Source organism: Bactrocera tryoni, chromosome 1 (genome assembly GCF_016617805.1).
Source record: "Bactrocera tryoni isolate S06 chromosome 1, CSIRO_BtryS06_freeze2, whole genome shotgun sequence".
Classification (NCBI taxonomy): domain Eukaryota; kingdom Metazoa; phylum Arthropoda; class Insecta; order Diptera; family Tephritidae; genus Bactrocera; species Bactrocera tryoni.
The window spans coordinates 25,170,289-25,193,008 of NC_052499.1; the positions used below are offsets into that span (position 1 = coordinate 25,170,289).

At 40.8% G+C, this 22,720-nt stretch overlaps 2 protein-coding genes across 2 annotated transcripts; both read right to left on the minus strand.

Moving 5' to 3' along the window:
• Positions 1-647: 647 nt before the first annotated feature.
• Positions 648-10,124, minus strand: LOC120771398 (activating signal cointegrator 1 complex subunit 3). The gene is made up of 10 exons (XM_040099370.1): positions 9,958-10,124; positions 8,179-9,848; positions 7,348-8,046; positions 6,574-7,262; positions 5,013-5,561; positions 4,068-4,944; positions 2,939-3,947; positions 2,410-2,860; positions 2,215-2,346; positions 648-1,259 (listed from the first exon to the last, which is right to left on the minus strand). Exons 1-10 carry the CDS (start codon positions 10,065-10,067, stop codon positions 927-929), a joined length of 6,519 nt encoding a protein of 2,172 aa, XP_039955304.1. The 5' UTR covers positions 10,068-10,124; the 3' UTR covers positions 648-926.
• Positions 10,125-17,652: 7,528 nt separating this feature from the next.
• On the minus strand, positions 17,653-19,896 carry LOC120778079 (chymotrypsin-like protease CTRL-1). Its single transcript, XM_040109780.1, has 4 exons — positions 19,780-19,896; positions 19,534-19,710; positions 19,273-19,477; positions 17,653-18,279 (listed from the first exon to the last, which is right to left on the minus strand). The coding sequence occupies exons 1-4, from the start codon at positions 19,865-19,867 to the stop codon at positions 17,679-17,681; spliced, it is 1,071 nt and encodes a 356-aa protein (XP_039965714.1). The 5' UTR covers positions 19,868-19,896; the 3' UTR covers positions 17,653-17,678.
• Positions 19,897-22,720: the final 2,824 nt, after the last annotated feature.

A 22,720-nucleotide genomic window follows, 5' to 3' on the forward strand; every position in this document is an offset into this window, starting at 1 on the left:
TTTCCCAATTGTCAATTTCTCAATTGCTATCACTTTTTGTTTTCGTATTGTTAATCCCGAAACCGAAAAAGGTGTTGCCATACAAATGAGGGATTATTAATACTACAAAAAGCTAATTCTTAGACGTTACATCTAAGCTGTTCGTTTGAAAATATATTATTGATAATGCAAAAGGCTAAGTCTTAGACAGTACTTCTTATTCAATCTATATAATTAAAAGCTCTTCGTTTGAAAAGATATCCGAAGTAACAGACCAGCAAGTGACTACTTACTTATCCAAAAGGGTTAAAATAGCCGAAATAACACCAAATGGCTGGATATAATCTCGGCCAACTTCCGTAAAATAGCAGAGGCTTTTTGCTACGGATATCGAACTTAACTGAAAGCTACTCGTATTCACAGTTGGAGCTATTAATACCTTCACTGATTCCGGTTAATGGCGCCTTTTGAAAAAAATCACCCATAGTAGAAGAAGAATTCGATTTGTCTCCTCAATCCAGAGTAAATCTCGCGCAACTTCTAATCCAAATACATAATGAAACGTTTATATATGTACATAAATATGTATATTTTAAATTATAGGTTTTTATTCTTTGCTTCATACTATTGAATTTTAATTTAGATGAATCAAATTCAGTTAAATTACAAAAATACGAATGGGTATAGGAATATAGTATTGATAATTAATAAAAAAAAAGCGTACGTACTTACATATTACTTTTTGCGTACTTAAATATACATACATATAATGTGCAATGGGGCAAAAAAGTTCGCGTACACTTAGTGTAACGACAAAACTTGTTAAGGATTTCAAACAATGAAATAAAAAAAGTTACCCAAAGCTAAAGTTCTTATTGTTTTAATAAACAGCTGGCACATCTCTTCAATTTGAACTTAAACTTTCGAATATTTTATTTTTAAATCGCTCACGCTTTTGCATCAACGACGTCGAATTGTAGCTCGAATTGTTGATCCACACCAATAAGACAGTCTGAGATAAGGTACAGCGTGAGAACCACGCGTCCACGACGTGGCGTCGATTGGAAGCAAATGCGATTGGTGGCCCGATGACCACGCATACTAACACGCTTCATGGCGAGCAACTCGCTATTGGCTTGGGAGCCGAGCGTCAAGAACCAAGCTTCACTCTTGCCCTTGGGATATTTTGGACAGTGTATAGCAATGGGATTCCCATGTTGTGTACGCAATTCACGTACATTCCAGTTCATACGTTTCATTTCTATAGAGAGCACATAGTCCTGGGGAAGAAGAAATGTGAAGTGTTAAAATTTTAATTTATAAACAAGTAAGGAAGCTTTAAGTTCGGGTATAACCGAACATTTCATACTCTTGCAACTTGGATTAAAGCCGCGGTAGTACCATCAGTTACATAAGGATTATTAGTTACAATATATGGAGGTCAATGGAATTTAAAATTGTGTTGTATGGGAAGTAAGTGTGTTTGTTGCCCGATTTCACTAATTTTCGCACTGTGTCATAGGAATGTCATACACCGAATTAGTTTGAAATCGGTCGAGCGGGTCTCAAGATTTGTAATTTCACCTAAAAGCGGACGGTGAGACAGCCATCGTCCAATTTTTACCCCGGCTCCTTTAAAGCCCTCTTATACCATCTCGGGTGTAAAATTCAATGTCTCTGGCATATATGGTTATTGATATTATATATCGTACTTTTAGTAGTTTTTAACAGTACCGTTATAAGGGGAAAGGGCGGGGTTATCATTCGATTTCATACATTTTCACACTGTTGAAGCTTTAATGGTTTAGGAGATATGTACACGCTCACTTTTTCAAAATTTTTTGCCGACAAGTGCCCCTTGCTATTGCCAAATTACAGTTCTATATATACATACATATAATAATTTAGTACTAAGTTATGTTAATCTATGTCGTTTTGTGGGCATGGTGTGGTCCGATTACGCGATCCACGAACTCGTCCTTACTTTTTTGCTAACTAATGCGTATACCAAGTTTCATCAATATAAATCAATGTTTACTTTTACTTACAGAATGTACGGACGGACATACAGTCAACTTTTCTCGTCATCTTGATCATTTATATATATTTGTATAACCCCATATCTATCTCGATTAGTTTTAGATGATACATACAACCGTTAGGTGAACAAAACTATTATACTCTGTAGCAACATGTTGCACGAGTATAAGAAATAGTAATTATATGATAACTTACTTCATTCGGATGTATTTTCGTCCAGTTTTCGGTTGACGGGGCACTAGATATAACACGCATAGCTTCCATATCATCAAAATGCCTACCCTGTATGGAGATCTGTACGCTTAACTCTGGTACAGCTTGCAACACCTTATTAAACGGAAAATGCATATGTTATTAAATTAATACAGTACTTTCACAGTTAGTACATACCCTATAGATTTGTTCAATCTCTTGCTCTTCGAATACATCTCTTAGCGGGCCGGCTAGACGCTCGTAATCCTTCCTGCATAGCTCTTTCAATGTCGGCAATGTGAGATAGCTGTAGTTATGTTCTATATTATAAAATACCGACACATTCGCGGCAGTGACATGTGGCAATGTTAAAAATTCCGATTCGTCGAACCAACGTGCTTGTATGACACACTGCATAAGTTGTTGCAGGCGCAACGTGGTGCTGAGCCAGCCACGCTCTGCTGTGTAGTCGACCATGGCTTGCATGACACGCGTGGCATTGTCTAGGGCGGACTTGGTATCGGTTAAAAAATCTGAATTCGGCAGTGAGAGGCGTGAGAAATGCGCTTGCAACAGCAAAAACGTTTTTGTGTATGGTGAGTCCCAGGTTGGAGCGGGTGGACGGTAACGACACGATTCGGCCAATTCCCTATTAAATAGAAAAAATAATAAAAGTTTAGCTTTTTTGTGATACGAATTAAAATTTGAAGCAGTTTGCAATACGCACTCATTGTATTTATCCTCGTTGTGCCGTACGGGCTGCTGATCGAATTCGTACGAGTCTGCGATAGCCACTAGTACCTCACTCGTACTCATGCCTTCAGTTAAATCGTCTAGGAAATGTTTCATTGTGCGATGTGATAAGTAATAAAAAGACGCGATGCGTCCAAGGAACGTCGGTATAAGCATGTTTTCGCGTTGCAGCACACAGGCAGCTGATTCCAGTTCATATATGACGCGTTCAATCAACGACGAAAGGAAACCATTGAGCTGCTCCGGTTCTAAACCCTCCAAATTGTAATACGTTGGATTGCGCAATAGGCGTCTGAAGAAATACGTCCACGTGAGGTAGTCCAGTGCAGCCTGTTTGGTTTGCACAGTGCCGGAAACGATTTCCGCATTTATATGCTCCGACAAAACACCCAACAGGCTCGATTCAACGGGAAATGGATCATACAGGAATTTTTTATAGAAATTCTTCTTTTCATCGTGTACCAATACAACGGCAACACCTTCGTTATCGAATTGCGGACGACCGGCTCGACCCATCATTTGCAAGACATCGGTGATGGGCATGTCTACATATTTCTTCACTTTTCCATCGAAATACTCAGTACCTTTGATGACAACTAAATGTGCCGGCAAGTTGACGCCCCAAGCTAGAGTGGCAGTGGCAATGAGCACTTGAATTTTGCGATTGAGAAAGAGCTCTTCGACTGTCTTGCGGTCTTGCTCCTGCAGACCGGCATGATGCAGACCAATGCCAAATGCAAGGCAGAATTTTAAATTGGAATCCTTGATTTGCTGTAGTATTTGATGCATTTCGTGCTCTGGTAGATGCAGAAATTGCTTGGGATTATCATCGCCGGCAACAAAGGTGATCAAATCCAGTGCGGTCAGTCGGGTCTGACGACGTGATGAAACAAAAACGATGGCCGGTTCGCAGGGTGAATATGTACGAATGGCCTGGAATGTCGGACGATTCATGGTGGCCATGCGCGGGCAATAATGCTTGCCTAAAAGTTGAGAAAATAGTTGAGGTTATGTCATCATTGTAAAAAGAATTGAAATATCGAAGAAAAAATATTCATTTGCAGTAGCTGCTTGTAAATTATGTAAAAAAAAATAATACGCACCCGAAAATCCATTGATGTGCACTTGTAGCGGCACGGGACGCACCGATGGCTTGAAGTTGTACAGTCCCATTTTCTTGATGCCCAGCCAATTGGCCAAGTCTTGCGCATTGGCCAATGCCGTTGACAAGCCGACAATGCGGATGCTGCGTCCTGTGTGCGACGTTATGAAATTAGTACGCGACACAATTACCTCGATAACCGGGCCACGATCTTCGCCCAGTAAATGTATCTCGTCGATTACAATCAACACCACATCTTGTACGTACTCTCGAGTTTGCCACGACCGACTTATACCGTCCCATTTTTCCGGTGTGGTCACGATGATTTGACTCTCACGTATGGCCTGTATATCGGGCGCTGTATCACCGGTCAGCTCCACAACCTTCCAACTTAGTGGCGGCTGCTCGAAGCGTCGCTTCCAATCGTTAATACGCTCCTTAACCAGCGCTTTCAGCGGTGCAATATAGACTATTTTGGCGCGTGGGTGCTTATTGAAAGCACGGAAAATAGCGATTTCAGCCACAATGGTCTTGCCGGAGCCAGTAGGTGCACCCAACAGCACGTTGTTATCGGTATGGTAGAGACAATGGAAGATCTGTGTTTGAATCGGATTGAAGTGTGTGAAATTGTATAGTGATTCGAATTTCGGGTTCTTTAGGCATGAGACCGGCAACGGATGCAACGGCAGTAATTCGGTCAGTGGCGGATGGTGTTCGGGTAAAACGAGGTGTTTGAAGGAGAGCGCCGTCCAAGTGGCGCTGCCCAACCAAGTGTCGCTTGCAATGCGCACATAATATTGCGGTGGCAGTGGTTCCTTTAGTGGAATGGTCATAACCAACTGTTGCGGCTTGCCACTATAAACGAATTTGCGCGTGGCCTGTAGGAGGTAAAAGATACATACACATTTGCACTGCATAAGTAGTTTAAATTGAAAGAAGAACGCACCTGAAATTGCTCGGAGTGATAGATGAAATTTGATTCGGGATCCTCAATCCAGAGCCAAAAAATTTCGCTCACTTTGCCATGGACTCGGTCATTCCAATTGAAATCGGCCCAAATATCGATCTTTATTCGTAAGACTGTGCGCGTTATAGGTTGTAGGGTTGCTTCAATATCGAGCATGGGCACCTCGCGTGCTGAGCGTAACACCAACTCGGCATGGCGTGGATTGCGCAATATCTCCTTCAGTTCATTTTGCTCCATTTCGCGCAGTGTATAAAGGCTAATGCCGCGATGTTCCAATTTGTCGATAGTTTCGGCATTTATCGAAGAAAATTGTCGCAACGGTGTTTCGAAATCCCATTGCTGGCGTTCAAACATTTTACAGATCTGCAGAAGGCGTGTAGCCAGTATAGCGTTGTTGTTGCGCAGCACAATCGAGAAGAGCGCGCGTGTTATGCGTACTATGTTTTGCACAATGTAGGCCATGTCGGAGATGAGTGAGAAGGACTTCACATAGCCGTGTGAGAGATAGGTTTGCATCAGAATGTTGACCTGTAGGGAAGAGTGATTGGAAGAAATATGTGAGTACTTTGTTCTGCCTAAGTGTTAGGATTAGATAACTTGTTATCGACGTTATCCAACGGTAGGCCCAGGAAACGGGCTATTTCGACGGTGTCGGACCAAAGGGGGAAGGCTGTCAGATGTGTAGAGTTAGCAGGGCATGCAAAGAGGTGGCTATTGTCATACGGGGATTCATTCCACGCTGGACCTATGTTTGATATGTCAGGGTCTATTCTGGATAAGTAGGAGTTAAACCGGCTACAGTATCTAGAACGAAGCTGCGCAAGGGTCACTCTTCGTCTGCAATTGGTGGTGGTTTGACTCCAAGTACGCCATTCACTTAGAGGGAGTCGGTGAAGATGTTAATGTCTCTACTGGTAATGGTGGTCGGTGCGAGTTTGAAGTTAGTTTCGTCCGAAGTCTGGTCGGCGTATTGTTTTATGTCGTCAACGTAGTTGAGGAAGGACCTGCTGATGCTTCTAAGAGGCGGTTACCCTCTAAGAAGGTGACAGAAGCGATGCAGAAATTGCTTAGATAGAAGTTCATACGATACGGATCTCACTATGTAGGTGTTCGATGGGAGACATCAAGAGGCATCCTATCATAGTCCGGAGTGCAGTGTTCTGACATGTTTGCAGTTTCCTCGTCTGCGTTTCACTGCATCCAGGCGACCATAACAGCAGGTTCTATATCACCTGAATTGACTGGGATTTTATCCGGTATTGTTACGCGATATTCTTAGCTAATTGAGTTCGGTTTGAGGCAATGCATTTTTTGCAGTCCAATTTATTTTATAGTATTGTTGTTGCAGTAGCGGAAAACGTGTGTCAAATAATTTTGAAGAATGCTGTCGAGTTAACAGACTTTGACCGCATAGAAATGCGGGTTAGTTCCGGTTACATATATACGAATGATTTGGGAATGTATTTATAAAACTTAAAAAAGTGGAGTGAGTGGGGGTTTGGAGCTTTTTTCATCTATTTAATAAATATAACACACTCACCTTACCGCTGACATTCTCACTGCCGCCGGCCGCTTTGACCTTACAGTAGTATGTGCGCAGCTCATCCAATTCTTCTAATTCGTCATCACGTACTTTAAGTTGTTGAAACTCTTGCGCTTGTGAAATCATTGCAAAGATCTCGGCTTCATTCATAAAAGGCTTCAATAATTCGTTGAAGATCTCCACTGTATCATACTTAATATAGAAATGCGATGCTGTTCGTCCCAAGTCGGTAATATTGAAATCCATTGTGCGTTGGTTGAACCGTATCATGCGCGCCTTGTCTAAACTCAGAGCAGCAGACATAATGAGGCCACGCCTTTTGGCCTCGAGCGTGGGATCTCTGTGCAGGTCAGTATATTCGATGCCGTACACATGGGGATTAATGCGCATACGTACAAACAAATATGTATAACTCAGCCATTCAATGGCTTCTTCAACATTTGAAATAGTACCAAGTGTTATTTCGGCATTCAAATTATCGGCAAGGCATTGCACGAAATTTGATTCGATCGGGAATTGATTAGTTAGCAACGACAAGTAGTGATTCAACTTGTCGTAGGTGGTGATGATGGTACCAACACCTTTTTTATCGAATTGCGGACGACCAGCGCGACCGAAAATCTGCAACACATCCAAAATTCCAAGGTCAATGAACGAACCGTGTTTGGAGTCGTAGATATCAGTACCTTGGATGCAAAAATCAAATGGTTATTATGCATCTAAGCAATTTCATTAATTAAATTTTTCAAAAATGTTCAAAAAATTGCATACCTTTTATTATAACTGCGTGCGCAGGCAGGTTGACACCCCAAGCCAATGTCGACGTACAGACCAGCACTTTAATGTGACCCTCGCCAAAATATTTCTCGACCATCTGACGATCAGAACGCAGCATACCCGCATGGTGTATGCCCAAGCCGCAGGCGTATAACTCCACCAATTGTTTATTACGACTCTTTTGTATGGCTCGTTGCGCCAAGCTGTAGCTATTCGTTGCTTCATTAGGCAGAAAGAACGCACTAGTGTTATTTTGTTGTGCTAATTCGCGCAAGGTCGTGGCGGTTCGTACTGTTGCATTTCTGGCGTGTACGAACACCATAACCTGATGACCCTCCTTCACCATCTCCAAGCATTTTTGATAACAAACCTGATCCATGTCCGTGAGTTGTTGAAGCGGTTTTACCGATTTCACGCCAATAAAATTCGTATCCAAAGGCACAGGCCGGAAACGTGAATCAAAATAGAAGAGGCCTTTCATTGGATTGACTCGCAGAAAGTGTGCAACATCAATATAATTGGGCAAAGTAGCCGAGAGACCCACTATACGTATCATACTCTGCGAAGATTCCACAAGACGCAGTGTGCGCGCAACAAGCGCCTCCACTACGGGACCACGCTCACCATGCAGCAAATGGACTTCGTCAATGATAAGGAGCTTCACCAAACTTATTAGGGCTACATCGCCAGCGCCTGTTATGAAATTTGGAAAGAAAAATTGGATTTATAACATAATGACACTTGACACGGAACTATTTGAGGGACTGTCATGCAACCGGGAACTAAATATATCGAACTCCCAAGTATTCCAAAAAAAAACCTTACCTTTTCTAGTTACCACATCCCACTTTTCCGGTGTTGTCACCAATACTTGCGTCTGCGTCATTTCCGTTTTCGTCAGCTGCATATCGCCCGTCAGCTCTCTTACTGCAATATTTAGAGATTTTAAACGTTTGCCAAAATTATCTACCATTTCAGCAGCTAAAGCTTTCATAGGCGCTATGTAAACAATCTTAAACTGATCGCGATTGATGACGCCATTTTCAAGATGTGCACGTATTGTATGTACCATAGTCAGCATAGCGACATTAGTTTTACCAGCACCAGTGGGAGCGCACACCAACATATTTTCGTTCGTGTGATACGCCACCGGATAGACCACAGACTGTATGCGATTGAGTTGCCTACAATTTTCGAAGGCCATTTTGCCAATATCATCGAGATCGGAAATTTGTATGCGATTGTTTCCGATACTGAGTGGCGGTGGTTCGTTGGCGGCAATCTTCACTTCCTCATACTGTTTATTGTCTATGCGCTCAGCATGATCTGGCAGGCTGATACGATTGCCACCTATGAAGCCGGCGTGTTGTTTGGCGTTCAACTGGCTGTCGAACACATATGGATACTGTATGACGTTGCTGTTGTAATTGGCTGCTGCGCGCATTTCTTGCAAGCGCTGCGTTGTTTTCAGCACCGGTTGCTGCTGTACATTTTCAAGTAATTTACGTTGTTGTTGTAAACGCAATTGGGTTGGATTTAGTGCACGAGCGACGTTCTCATCATCGTTGTCGTTATTTCGATTGATGCTATGCAACATGCGTTGCAATTTTTTCTCCTCGCGGCGATTTTGTTTGTTCAATTCTTTTTCTAGTGCAGATTGCACTACTACAGTTTTCGCAACGGTCGGACGCAATTCAGCGTTACCCGCAGTTCTTTGTTGCTGCGCTAATTTACTAAGTTGCAAACGCTGTTCACGCTTTTCATATTCCACTAATTGTGCAGCAATTGTGCTGCGTTGCTCTAGCAGCTGTTGTACCAAATCAAAACGTTCAAAGCCCAACAGTTCGATGAGTTCATTTTGCAGCTCGTTGTTAGTACGTTTGGAACTAAGTTGCTCGTTCACTTTCGCAACCAGTTTCGGATCACCAGCAGCTATTGATATCTCCAAGAGTTGCGTTAATTCGCTTTCATCATGTCCACTGTGTTGTTGTTCGGCTTCTTGATTCCACTGCATTGAAAAGTTGACTGACGCGTTTTTGAGCAATTGTGCGGTAGGAGCGAGATCCTGCAATTGATGTAAATCGCCTAATGGTGGTCCTTTCAAGCGTATGCGTATATTTGTGCCCCAACTTTTCTTGTCCAGTGCATCTCGATTGGTTTTGCGATTCCACTGCTTTAGCGCATCGATTTGATAATCTTCAAGCAGTTCACGCAGAGCACCCACACATTCTTGCATTTTTGTAAATTTATTTTCGAAAACACTGCCAAACATACTGCGTACACGCATTTTGGAGGCTATGGTCACAACGCGCTGCTCCAGCAGCAACCAAAATAGAAATAGTGTCGCATGATCCACAACTTGAGGTTGTTCCTCGTAGCCCATGCATTCTTGCACAATATTCCGCAATTTTACAAGATTTACCTTCGCTTGTGCTTGTTTATCGGCTGGAAATTGTTCCAGCACTTTTGACACGGTTTGTCTTTCAGCTATTTCACTAAAAATGCAAAAAAAATATGGGGATTATGAATGTTTTTTGTTGTTGTTTTTGTATTGTTCTGACGTATGCAAAATGTAAATTGTAATTCACAGCTGTGGACACTTACTCTTGTTGCAGTTTTCGCAGGTCGGCTGAAGCGGCACCGGTTAGTGGAAGTTTCGCTTCTAAGTCTGTATTCGCACGCAATGCAGATGAAAAGCGTGGGAGCTCCTTCATCGTTTTAATAAAACCTAATTTAAATTTGACTTAAATATATAATGGATTTTATGAAATTTTGTGAAATTTTAGCCTTGAGAGTTGATTTCTTATTGTACTTGATATTTCGCGATTATAAGAAATTATCAGCTGTTTCAGTGTTGCTTTGAATTTCATTTTATTTTCAGTGTGACAACTGCAATAGTTCGCGCACTTAACCCTTAAATGCATATTGTTGCAAAATTGAAACATACATTGGATAGATTATTGGATTATTGATGAAATGAATTGACAATGAACGATCGAGAAGTTCCAGGAAGTGTTGAAGAAGGCGATAACGAAGACTTTTCGTATATTTCATAAAAAAAAAAAAACACCGAAGATAATGTTGTTGATTGGAAAGAAAATCAAAACTCTTCTAAGTCAAAACGATCCACCTAGCCCCAGCATTTTGATAAATTCCAATATAATGCTAGGTGCTATTTAGGCCATGTGATCCCTATTTGGATACATCGCAGAACCGGCAATTGCCTAAGAGGCCAGGCCCATGTTATAAAAGTGCTTTTTGAGCTTACAATGGCCAGTGTAGAATGCGACAAGTAGTCGGGAGGGGAGATTGATTACTAAATTTTTAAACCTGCTGAGGTTGTAACCCCCCATTAGCAATTTGGCTTGGTGCATGCCTTGGAGTAGTTGCCAATACCTCTCTGCCTACAACTCTTTCTTGCGGAGCAGCTCTTTTATGGTATGAGGACCCACCGCGATGAAGAGCTCAGGTTTTACCATGTTAATGGATGCTGTGAAGCGGGCGAGCTCATCAGCCAGTTCATTCTCGGCTATACCTTTGTGAACGGGCACCCAGATAAGATAGACTTGGTTACGTTCTGATAGACTATTCAACCGTTACACTCCTGCGTTAGAAGCGATTTGATCTCGTAGGAAATGATTGCTTTAAGTGCCGCTCGACTGTTACTAATTATGGTTATACGTTCGTTGCAATAATTGCGTTGGAGGTTTATCTCTACTGACTTCTGATTGATAAATGATATGAAAACTTCCCATAGGTATGGAGCGTTTAGTGCGTAGTCCTGCAACTCCTGCATCAATTCCCTCTGACGTTTTCGAGCTGTCGGTGCCCCACTTGATTGTACTATCCCTAAGCAGAAGCTCGAGAGGGGAATCATTCCATTCAGTATTACTGCTGCTTGAACTTCTTGGTGAAGTTTATTCTTTTGGTAATGCTGTCCCTTGGCAGAAGAGCTAATGTTATTCTAACACTTAAGTCCTTCATCCGCTGAGATTAGATTACCTTACCTTTGCCAATCCCTTCTGTCATTTGAATGTGAAGTGACTGAGTTCAAGCATGCAGATGTATGCAAGTCGTTGCAGCTTCGAAGCTTGGGGTCCTACCGGAGTTTGCGATGCTTTTGAGGCCTAAACCACCGCCCCATACGGGATTATCGGTCGCACGATCATGGTGTTCAACCATCTGACAATCCTTAGTTTGCAGCCCCAGGATTTATCAGCTTATCGATTGCACCATTAGCGCTTTAGTAGTTTTGGCCATGGTCAGCTCACCATGCTGCTTCCACTACAGAGTGGTTTAAGCGTGAGACCAAGGTATTTGACCATATTAGTCATCTCTACCACTCTGCCCCAAGGGTTAGGTTGCTGAGGCCAGGCAAGGATTTACGTCCCGTAAGCGGGACGATGGCTGTCTTAGAGGGATCGATATTCAGCACAAACTTACTGCACCATCCTTTAGCCAGGTTCAAACCCCTTTGTACTAAGAAGCAGAGAGTGTCCTCGTATTTGCCTCTAGTTATAATAATAATGTCATCCGCGTATCCTTGACACAGGATCCCATTGTCAGCAAAACTAGTAGCTCGTCCACGACAAGGCTTCATAACAGGGGGAATAGCACTCCACCCTGTGGGCAGCCTTTTATAGTGCCGAGATGAATTCTGGTATCCCATATTGTGGTTTCAGCTTTTCTGGTGCGCAGTACGGCCTCTAATGATCTGCGGTGCTGTCGCTCTTGGGAGACGCGTTGTCAAAAGCACCTTGGATGTCTACGGAAGCTCATAACATTACTTTGCCCCTTCCAGCGAACTCTGTATCTCCGAAGTTAACTGGTACAGAGCAGTATTAGTTGATGTGCCTGCTTTTTAAGCATGTTGGTTCACAAGCAGGGGTGGAATTTTCAGCGCCTTCGACCTTATTTCATAATCCACGATCTTTTCCATACTTTTTAGTAAGAAGGAAGTTAATAGTGATATAGTAAGTGATTAGTTCTTCCTTCCTACCTTGGGTATAAAGATCACCTTCTATCCCTCATCAGCCGAACGAGGTGTGGCAGTAGAACCTGCTCTGCCTGTTGTATAAGTGCTAGAAGAATTATCATAGAATTTATATACTCTTGCTACCAGTTGCTACAGAGTATAATAGTTTTGTTCACATAACGGTTGTTCGTATCACCTAAAACTAAAGGAGATAGCTATAGAGTAATATATACATATATAAATGATCAGGGTGACGAGAAAAGTTGAAATCCGGTTGAGTGTCTGTCTGTCCGTTCGTGCAAGCGGTAACTTGAGTAAAAATTGAGATGCCTTGACGAAACTTGTTCTTTAGTACAAAAAAAAAATACGAGTTCGTAGATGGACGTAATCGAACCAATGCCTCGCCCACAAATCGCCATTAACCGAAAACCTATAAAGCAAATTCGTACAGAGGATCGCAGTAGCAAGGGGCACTTGTGGACAAAAAATTTTGAAAAAGTGGGCGTGGCCACGCCCTCTAATAAGTTTAATGTACATATCTCCTAAACTACTTTAGCGACAACAACCAAATTTGCTGAGCGCAAATAATATATTATGAGAACTACCGACAGTATGCAAATTTATGATCGGACGAAAACCCCGTTCACTCCATATACATATAACGGTATTGTTAAAAACTACCAAAAGCGCATTAAATCAATAACTAAATACGCCAGCGACATTAAATTTTATCTCCGAGATAGTATTAGGAAACTTTATAGGAGCTAGGGTGAAAATTGGACTGTGGGCGTGGTCACTTTTCGGTGAAATCCGATATTTCAGGACGACAAAATTTAGTACGTTGCATCGCTTTTATATTCTTATGTCACAGTACGAATATAGGCGAAATCGGACTACAACCACAACTACTTCCAGTATACCACAATTTTAAATTCCATTTCATTCTTTAACTTTCCAGTTCGCAAATCAAGAAGCGTTTAATATAAGGGGATAAAACTTTGCGTGAATAATGCCCTTAGTATAATCTACCTCAAGAACAAAAACTGTTCAAATCCAATCATAAATCTTCGAGCGCCCAGGTACCGAATATTTGGACACCAGTACCTATAGTTGACTTTTGATCGAAAATATCGGTCAATATGTGAGATATGTAATTGAAAAACAGGAATAATGCTTCCCTGATTTTTTATTACATACCACCTATGAAAACTCTAGAAAGCCTGTCTTAAAAAGCCACATATCTCGAGAAGTATTAATGATAGCGATCTTTGTCCGTTTTTTGTAGCGAATAAAATTTCCTACAAGTTTGTTATGAACATTTTTTCTATAGCTCTTGTCATTTACGAGATATATACAAAAAAATGCGAATTTCGTGGAAAAATCAGGTTTAGAGCCCCGTACTACCTCCCCGGTGTGAGTTTCGACTTTGTCGCAATGAGGAATACATATGTATGTGTCTGAAGTCAAAGCGATGCCATAAAATACCTCTGAGCTATAGAAATTTAAATATAAAAAACCACGATTGTCGTGCATTTTCAATGGAAAATTTTTACATGCCACGATCCAGTCCTTAATGTTAATATTAAGGGCTCAAATTTTCAGGGAATTTTTTTAAAGATATTTCCAAGGAAATTTCATATTGGGATTGAAAAAAATGAATAGTTAAAAAAAAAAAACTAATATGTATGTATGTACATATGTACATCTACACTAATATTATAAAGAGGAAAGATTTGTACCTATTTTTGTATGTTTGTAATGAATAGGCTCAAAAAGTACTGGGCCGATTCAAAAGATTCTTTCACCAAAGAATGCTACATTCTTCCAATTCGACATAGGCTACATTTCATTTTGAAAAAAATTAGGGATGGTTGGTAAAATTTGAACAATGTAACCGAAGGTGTAGAAAAATGAGTCTTAAAACGTCTTTCGTCGAATGCGCTGCCGAAACTATTAGCGATAGAACAAAATAATGTACAACAATATTGAAGAACATCATAATGTCTACAAAAAACTCCGCGGTAGCATATGTCCAACTATTGTAGTTATGTCACTACAACAACTTTTTTCATTTTAAACAATAATGAAAATGCTAACCAAATTCAAACCATGCTATTTATGTGTTTATATTAATGTGTATTTCAACTCCAAGAATACAGTACAGCCAGTGAAAACACCGCCAGCAACAAAATTAACATTGACGAGCTTTTTCTCAACTTTCGTCAGTGATCCGTTTACGAGAACGTTGCTGTATTCGGAAATACCCTGATATTATACATGGAATGCATCGTCGAAGAAATAGTTGCGCAGAAAGCAAGGCCAACCAGTAGATTGACATCCAGATGTGTTCTCAACTAATGCATTAGGACGAATTTACACGATCCACTCGAAAAACGACGACTGCTTCTACCTTCGGTTGCTATTGATTAATGTATGCAGTTCAACTTTATTTGAGTCATTGCTTACTGTGAATGGTACGGTGTGTGCAAGTTTTGGAGAAGTAAGCCAGCAATTACAATTGCTGGAACACGTTAATCACTGGAATGAAAATGAAGTTCGCACACTTTTCGCGATAATTATTTCGACAAACATATAAGCCTTCAAATCCGCGTCAATTATGGGATACGAACAAAAAAGACATTGCCGAAGACATTTTACATGGCCTTTGCCAAAAATTGGAAATGGTAGAATTTCGGTTGATACTTCCGGTGGTTCGATATCAATTCCATCTCCCTTTGTCAATTCACGAAAGATGAACTCATCACAAATGTTCGGACATTGGCCAAATTATCGTAACTACGATTCCTTAGGTGCACGCGCAATGTTAGCTGCCAAAAATACCGATGTTGTTGGCTTAAACTGGAAGATTCAAAGTCAAATTCAGGGAGACTTGCGCTCATACAAATCGATCGATCGTCTTGACAATGAAGACGGCGCCGTGAATTATCCAGTGGTATTTCTAAATTCTTTGGACAGGCTTGGTGTGCCACCGCATCATTTGCGTCTCAAAGTAGGATCGGTTGTTATTATGTTTCGCAATCATCATGGCACGAAACTGTGTAATGGAACCCGACTGATTGTGACGCACCTATCGAATACCATGGGCAGAATGCTTGATTCTACGAATTCCTTTGAGTTCTAACGTATTTCGTTTCCAGTGAAAATTGCATGTGAGATGACAATCACCTAAAGATAGTCGCATAGTGTGAGGCATAATTTTGGAAATGTTATGTTTTTCACACGGCCGTGGCGTGCTCACGAGTTGGAAAACCATCTTTTCTGTACACCGGAACAGAAACAAAAAATTTTGTTTATCAAGCTGCGTTACATTGAAAAAAAAAACAAAAATTAAATGATAAATTTAACTTTTTTTTCATTTCAAAACACATAATTTCACGCAGGACAATGGCCTCGGGGTCAGCTAGTATTTTATATTTGGACAGCATCTGCTATGACAAAATCAAATTTGTATTTTCATACTTCTCGTCAGAAATGGGAATTCCTAAGAATCAATACTTAATATAAACCACTCGCCGTTGAAAATATATTGCAATAAATTTTTGTACAAATAGTGTCTAACAGGTGGGTCACGGTTGTCAAAAAAGTCTTGCTGTATTTTTATTGATTTTTTTTTTGTTGAATTTGAAATGAATTTTTGATGACTCATGCCCAGCTCTTGACCGATGCTACGGCTGCTACTATGCCGGTCTCTTTCGACCAATTCAGCGATTTAATCGCAATTTTCGACGACAGGCCTTCCGGAGCGTGGCGCATCTTCGTCCACCTCTACACCAGAACGAAAACGTTGAAACCATCGTTGTGCTGTGGAAATGGAAACTGTATCGGGTCCATAAACTGCACAAATTTTATTGGCGGCTTGAGATGCAGTTTTGCCTTTATCGTAGTAGTACTGTAAAATATGCCGTATTTTCTCTTTATTTTGCTCCATTTTTGCGACGCTATAACTCACGAACGACTTAAAAGAAACGACAATCAATCAAACACGTGTTAGCGCGTGAAATGAGCTTTCCAAAAAAGTATAGCATAACCCGATGCGACGAATGAAACTAGAACTACGCGCTTTCAGCGCCAACTAGCGAAAATACCGCAAGGCTTTTTTGACAACCTATTATAAAAATGGTCGTATACATTTTCCTGACACCAGATACCGAATATGAGGAACTCCGTACCTATGATTATAATAATGATTATGACAAAATAGTTTAGCGTAGTAAATCGTTCAAGATCTTGGTCGACCGCCCAAAACCCTTAAATAATAATTTTCAACTTTATTACGCAAATTCACGTTCTGTAAAGAATATGTTTCGCGCATACCGCTCAACTTATGGCCCAACATTAATTTTTGGATAATATTTGTGACCTCTTTCTGTCTCAATGGGTATGTAATAATGTAATGTTTACATGTTAAATATATCTATTGTATATTAAAAAAAACACAGATTTTTAATTATCGCAGCATATTTCTCTCTATCTCTCGCCACATCTATAAGGTTGCCAACGTTCTGGATTTCTGTCCATCGTCGAATGTTTCGAAGCCACTAAAGTTGTTTACGGCCAATACCCCGTTTTCCTTCAATTTTTCCTTGGATAATTATTTGTAGGAGCGCATACTTAGAGTTCCTCATAATGTGTCCTAGGTAGGCTGCCTTCTTTGTTTTATAGTCTTTAACAACTCTCTATTGCGGTTCACTCTTCTCAAAACTTCACTGTTTGTAACTTTATCTGTCCATGGGATTTTTAGGATTCTTCTAATAAGCCATAGCTCGAAGGACTATGGATGCGCACAGTTCTAATTGTTGCACGCGATGGGGGATGGATTCATTGGGTCTTCTACGATACTCTGCTCCGCAGCAGTCTTTAAGGATGTACATTATCCACTCGAGTGCTGTTCATCGAAGGAAGTCTATTCATTATGGAATAGCAAATCAAACCAAGTACAAATCAAGTAACAGTTGTCAAACATACCACATTTGTCTGAAAACACCCCTGTTACAATGGCACAAGACATGAATTCTATATAACATAATGATGTAACACCTGATAGGCAGTTTTGAGGAAATCCATGAGGTGAGGCGAGTTGGGCTAGGAGATACTCAAGTATCCGATCATTTTAAGAATTATATAATATGAGATTACGAAAATATCGGATATGAGTGCGTTTGACTGGAAAATAGATTAGTTCGTGATGTCAAAAACGAAAGGAGAACAAGACTCTACTTACAATTACAATTAAAGCTTCCCAGATTAATAGAAGTTATTCCAGATAAAACTGATTATAATAATGTTTAAATAAAAACATTATATAAAAGTTTGTCACATTCACAATGTATTATTTTTGGTTTGGCCACACATGAAATTCGATGAACCTCACAAAAGCAGTAACATTTGTATTTAAGCTTGGTGAATCTTGGCTACCACATTCGATTTGACCTTTTGATATGATACCGGCAACCATATATAGACATTTGTATTTTTCCTCCTTGGAGGGAAATGTTATGAGTAAGGGTCCACCAGAGTCTCCTTTGCAAGTGTCGTACGTCTTTCCGTGCGCACAGAATTGTGTGCGTTCTCGCAGGCCACGTAACAAATTATGCGCTTCGTTTGCAATCGGTCCACAATCGTTGAGTTGCTTCAATTGAACACGACGCAATTGCGGAGACATATTAGTCGAATGGTCAACGGCACCCCAACCAACGGCCCAAAATACGCCATTGTTGTATACCGTCCGATTTGGCGTGAGCAGGCAAGCGGGTTGAACATAATCGGTGAAAGTAACTGTGCCATTCAATTCCAACAACATTATATCGTTGTAGTTTGAACTGTCGTATTCAGAGTGCGAAATGAGCCGACTTACTGAAAACTCCTGAACACCCTCATCATCCTTGTTAGAACTGAAGTCCAATTCGCCAAGTCGGACCCTATTTATAACACTGTAAATTTACAATAATTAATTTGTTAATTATTTACTTTAAATTATTGTTGTTATGCTGTTTAAACGTTGAGTGATATTATTTTTTATCATCAACAAGTCTTAGTTTTACAAGGATTTATAAAAACTGAAAATATGCGTTAAAGTCTAAAAAGCTACGAATTACGCCATTATAACGTTGAAAATCGTTTAGAAGCTTATCAAACATAGGTTCGATGACTGATCCGGGGAACGTACTTGGTCTACTCTATTCAGTCTTTTCTGAACCCATGAAAAGAGAACTCATGTATCCGATCTTACGCCAAGTGTTTAAATCTTCAATTCGCAAAGGCGGGACATTGAAGAAAAAAATGTTAATATATTTCCACCTCAACTTCTTTCTTACAGCTTCTGCAGCGGGTAACCGGTAAAATTCTTATCCTGATAGCGTTGACTCCGATAGAGTAATAGCCTGTTTAGAACTCCCACAACTAGGGGGAGGCTAATCTTACTAAAGGCAAAGAGCTCACGGGATCTCTTATGATTGGTATTGGGTCAAAAAGATATTGCGACAGCGCATGGGTCGGTGGAGCTGGCCAATCTCAGCTATCCAGTAGTAGAAAACACGAGTAGAGGTGAAGCATCGATCCGTTCCCATTCTACTGTTAGCGGGGTAGGGTGTCCTTCCTTGCTTACCTTGGAAATTCTGTGGCCTGGTACTCATACTCGATGCCATTGATAATGAGGTTAGGCATTCCTTAGCCAGCTTGGATGCACGGTTAGATAGCTCAAGGCTAATATACGAAATTTCGAATATAGTTCGTCTGATTTTTTCGACTTGTCACGTCGTGCGTTGAGGACTGCTATCACATATCTTCAGTATGTTAGTATTCGATATCAATGGAACATTATGCAGCGCTTAAATATTGCTTAAGTTGCAACACGGAGGCTTTTGGATCAGAACAGACCTCGTGGTGTTTCGAATAGGTACACATTTCCAAAACAAAATATTTACCCTCCTTTCGCGCAATGACTTGCAGTCAAAACGAAACGTTCACTAATCAGTGTACCGCCACAGAACCAATCGTGTTTTTTAGTCTCCAAATCGAAGCGACCTACCAAGGCAGCTGGTGGAAATTCTTTTGCCCTAGCCAATTCTCCACCGGTTATGAATTCTCGGGCACAATCATTAGATATCATTTCAGTGTAATTTTGACAAGCTGAAAATAAATAAATGCTATCCATAAAAATACTGACATAAAATGTTACGTCTCACCAAACTCTGAGGCCAATTCTGCCGGCGTAATAATTGGAATTTCGGGCTCTTGGGGACAACAAACAATGCCCTGCTTTCTATTACAGTAATTTATATCAACCCGATCGTACAGCACTTTGCAATCACTAAGGTATTTACAAATGCATCGTTGAAACTCACATTCGCACGGCTCACCCTCTGTTAAATTTTAAGAATTTGAGCAAAACTTATGAAATGTGTCTTCTTTTTTGGCTTCTGTTACTTTACCAGCTTTCCGTGTTTTGTTTTGCACAGTTCTCGATAATGTGAATATTAGGAAGATGATGTATGGCAAATATTTCAATAGTCCTTTCATTACGAATGTTGCTTATTAACTGTCTGGTGGCTCGGCAGCTTTCTTACTGAACGAAATTAGATGCTGAGAAATTCTTGTAGGCAACTGATAACCTGTGCACCTCGCTCTAGGTATGCACATTTGCGTTGCATATTCGTAACATATGAATGTATATTGTATTTGAACAACATATGTTATGACGATTTCAAATATTTATTTTTATACGTTTGCCTTATCATCAAAAATGGGAATTCCTAAAAATCAATGAATACATAACAAAAATAGTAGCTGCTGAAAATAGTGACATAAATAGTGAATAGTAATTGTTATATTATATCTCGATGAGGGTGCTCAGTAAGTGCAATGGCGTTGTGAGTGCTTAGTTACTGCCAGGGCCCTCTAAGTGGGTAAGGTGGAAGGGGAGTACCGCTAAAACAATCTATATAACATAATCTTTCTTCGAAAGAGGTCGTAGTGTCTGCTCAAATGATAGTGACGGCTACAGCGGGCGTGTCTTGGAGTGTATGGTCTTATCACCAATTTTTTTGATGATACTGATTTACTGAAACCAATAGAAAAGTAAAGAAGAAAAAACTTATTGACGACGATATTTAGCCTGAAACAGGTTGCCCAAACTGGATACTGGAGTGTTGATACCGGTAAACTGAAAAAAATGATCTTGTGGTTCCATAGATTCAAGCTCGTTGTACTGTGTATTAGGGTTCAAAACCTAATACAGACCCACATTGAAGATTCGCTGAGGAAGCAACAAGCAGGATTTAGCATATACAGAAGGTCTTCCGATCATATAAACACACTCCACGTTATACTGGAGCAAATCAACGAGTGAAAGCAAATATCCAAACCTTTTTTTTTAGATTTCAGCACCGCTTTTGATGTTTTGGACGATGTACCGAACAAGGCGTTAATGGGAAAACACGGTCTACCTTGAAACTTTCAAGAACGTCTCGAAGAACTGGCTTACGCGGATGATATTTCACTCCTTGCAGTTAAAAAATCGGACTTGCAGCAATCAAACTAAGCCTGACGAGTGTATTGGCCCTGTTGGTCTAAAGATTGACATACTTATATACGTACGTAAAACCAAATTCATCTAGGTCGTTTAATCTATCTTGGGAGCAAAATTACCTTCGCTGGAGGTTCTACTAAAGACATTCCAAACTGCGTAAACAAAGCGCGTGGTGCGTTTGCACAATTAAATATCATCTGGTCCTCTAAATCGATCTCAGTCAGCATTAAACTTCGAATTTTTAGTTCCAGAGTGAAAACTGGGTTGCGAATCCCAGTCGTTAATAAAAAGTCGACACGGAAACTGCTCTTTGTTATTTGTTAATGAATATGTTTGACAGATGTCAATCAAACAGAAAAAAATGAAGACTCGTTCACAAGTTTCTTACCAATATATTTGTTTCTTAATGATGACACGCCCACATGGAGCGGCTCTCAGCAGGTGACATCTACTGCGGCAATTGCTGTTGAAACGAACTCTGCCAAAACATCCCTTCGCAGGCTCAGCTGCTCGGATTCGGGTGAGACACAAAAGGCCTGTACCAGGGGGTATGAGCGGTGCCAGTCTAAAGTGCTACCTAAGACATTTCCAGGATGGAAGAACTCCTGAGCAAGCCAAAAAGCTCAGACGCAACATGGTTAGAGGCAGCCGTGCCTCACTGCTTCTGAGGGACGTAAAGGTGGCAATACCGCATTTGTTGCCAAAAGGAGTAGTGGGATGCGGAGCCGATGTCAAGTTACCGCAACCCTGACCGTTAGGCGAGGTAGCGTAAAGCAGAGCGTCCGACCATCCAAAACTCAAGTGCGGCCAGTGGATTTCACAACGGAGTATGTCATTGGAGCCCTCCTCGTCAGATCACAAAATCATAAGATTCGCGCTGAAGGTAGAGATCAAGTAACTCCCTCCCAAACGTATTCCTAAGAATATGAATTGGGTTCCCTTCCATGATGAGCTAGGGATGAATGTTAGTGGGGAATTGCTGCTAGAACGCATGTGCCACTGCTACAGGACCGGAAAGCAGATTGCCTGCGCTTAGCCAGTCCATCATAGATTTTTTCACTTCGGCTGTCCCCTTAAAACAATCATCAAGAACACAACTGTCTTTTGTGATCAAGCATTCTCTCAGAGTTTAAGAAAAAGGTACGAAGCTCTTAAACAAAGCAAAATGTACGGGGAAGGAGTATAACTGCATCCGAACTATTATTAACAAGGAGATGAGATCTGCAAAACAGAAAAGTTTTAGAAATACTTACGAAAACGCAAAAGGCTGCACAGGGCTGTGGCCAAAGGCAAGACTTACACAGTATTAGTTATCGAAAGATTTGAAGGGAATTTCCACAGAGACAATTCGGGAAGACCAGTCGAATACAAATCTTCGGATTGTATAGTGGCAGGGCAGCTGTTTACTGCGTACTGAATTAAGGGGGCTATGGATTCATTCGCGTAATATAAGTCTCCGGATATGTAGAGATAAACCTCGAACGCAAATATCGCAACGAAAGTATCGCCACACTCAGCGATAACTAAGTAGGCAGGAGAAGTATTGGCATCACTCTAATCCATACGCAAGGCCAAGTGGCTAATGTAACCATCGGTAGGTTTAAACATTTAGTACTCAATCTCCTGAGAAACAAATCTCGGCTACTTGTTACATTCTACGGGCCTTTGTAAGCTCAAGAAGCAATTGTTTAACGTGAACCTAGTCTCTTGTGCAAATTGCCGTTTCTGCGACATGCAGACGGAAACCGCCAAACATCTGCTGCTTGACTGCACAGCAGTCTCCAGACGCAGGATTAAGGCCACGGATCATGTTTTCAAATAAGGATCACAGCGCCTCAAAAGCA

Bases quoted from the DNA above. Each gene is read 5' to 3' on its own strand.
- LOC120771398 (XM_040099370.1), bottom strand. From the start codon at position 10,067: ATGAAGGAGCTCCCACGCTTTTCATCTGCATTGCGTGCGAATACAGAC. The intron at 9,849-9,957 runs GTAAGTGTCCAC...TTGCATTTTTAG, and splicing joins CTGCGAAAACTGCAACAAGA to TGAAATAGCTGAAAGACAAA. The intron at 2,861-2,938 runs GTGCGTATTGCA...TCTATTTAATAG, and splicing joins AACGAGGATAAATACAATGA to GGAATTGGCCGAATCGTGTC.
- LOC120778079 (XM_040109780.1), bottom strand. From the start codon at position 19,867: ATGAAAGGACTATTGAAATATTTGCCATACATCATCTTCCTAATATTC. The intron at 19,711-19,779 runs GTAAAGTAACAG...AAAATTTAACAG, and splicing joins AAACAAAACACGGAAAGCTG to AGGGTGAGCCGTGCGAATGT. The intron at 19,478-19,533 runs GTGAGACGTAAC...ATTTATTTTCAG, and splicing joins AGAATTGGCCTCAGAGTTTG to CTTGTCAAAATTACACTGAA.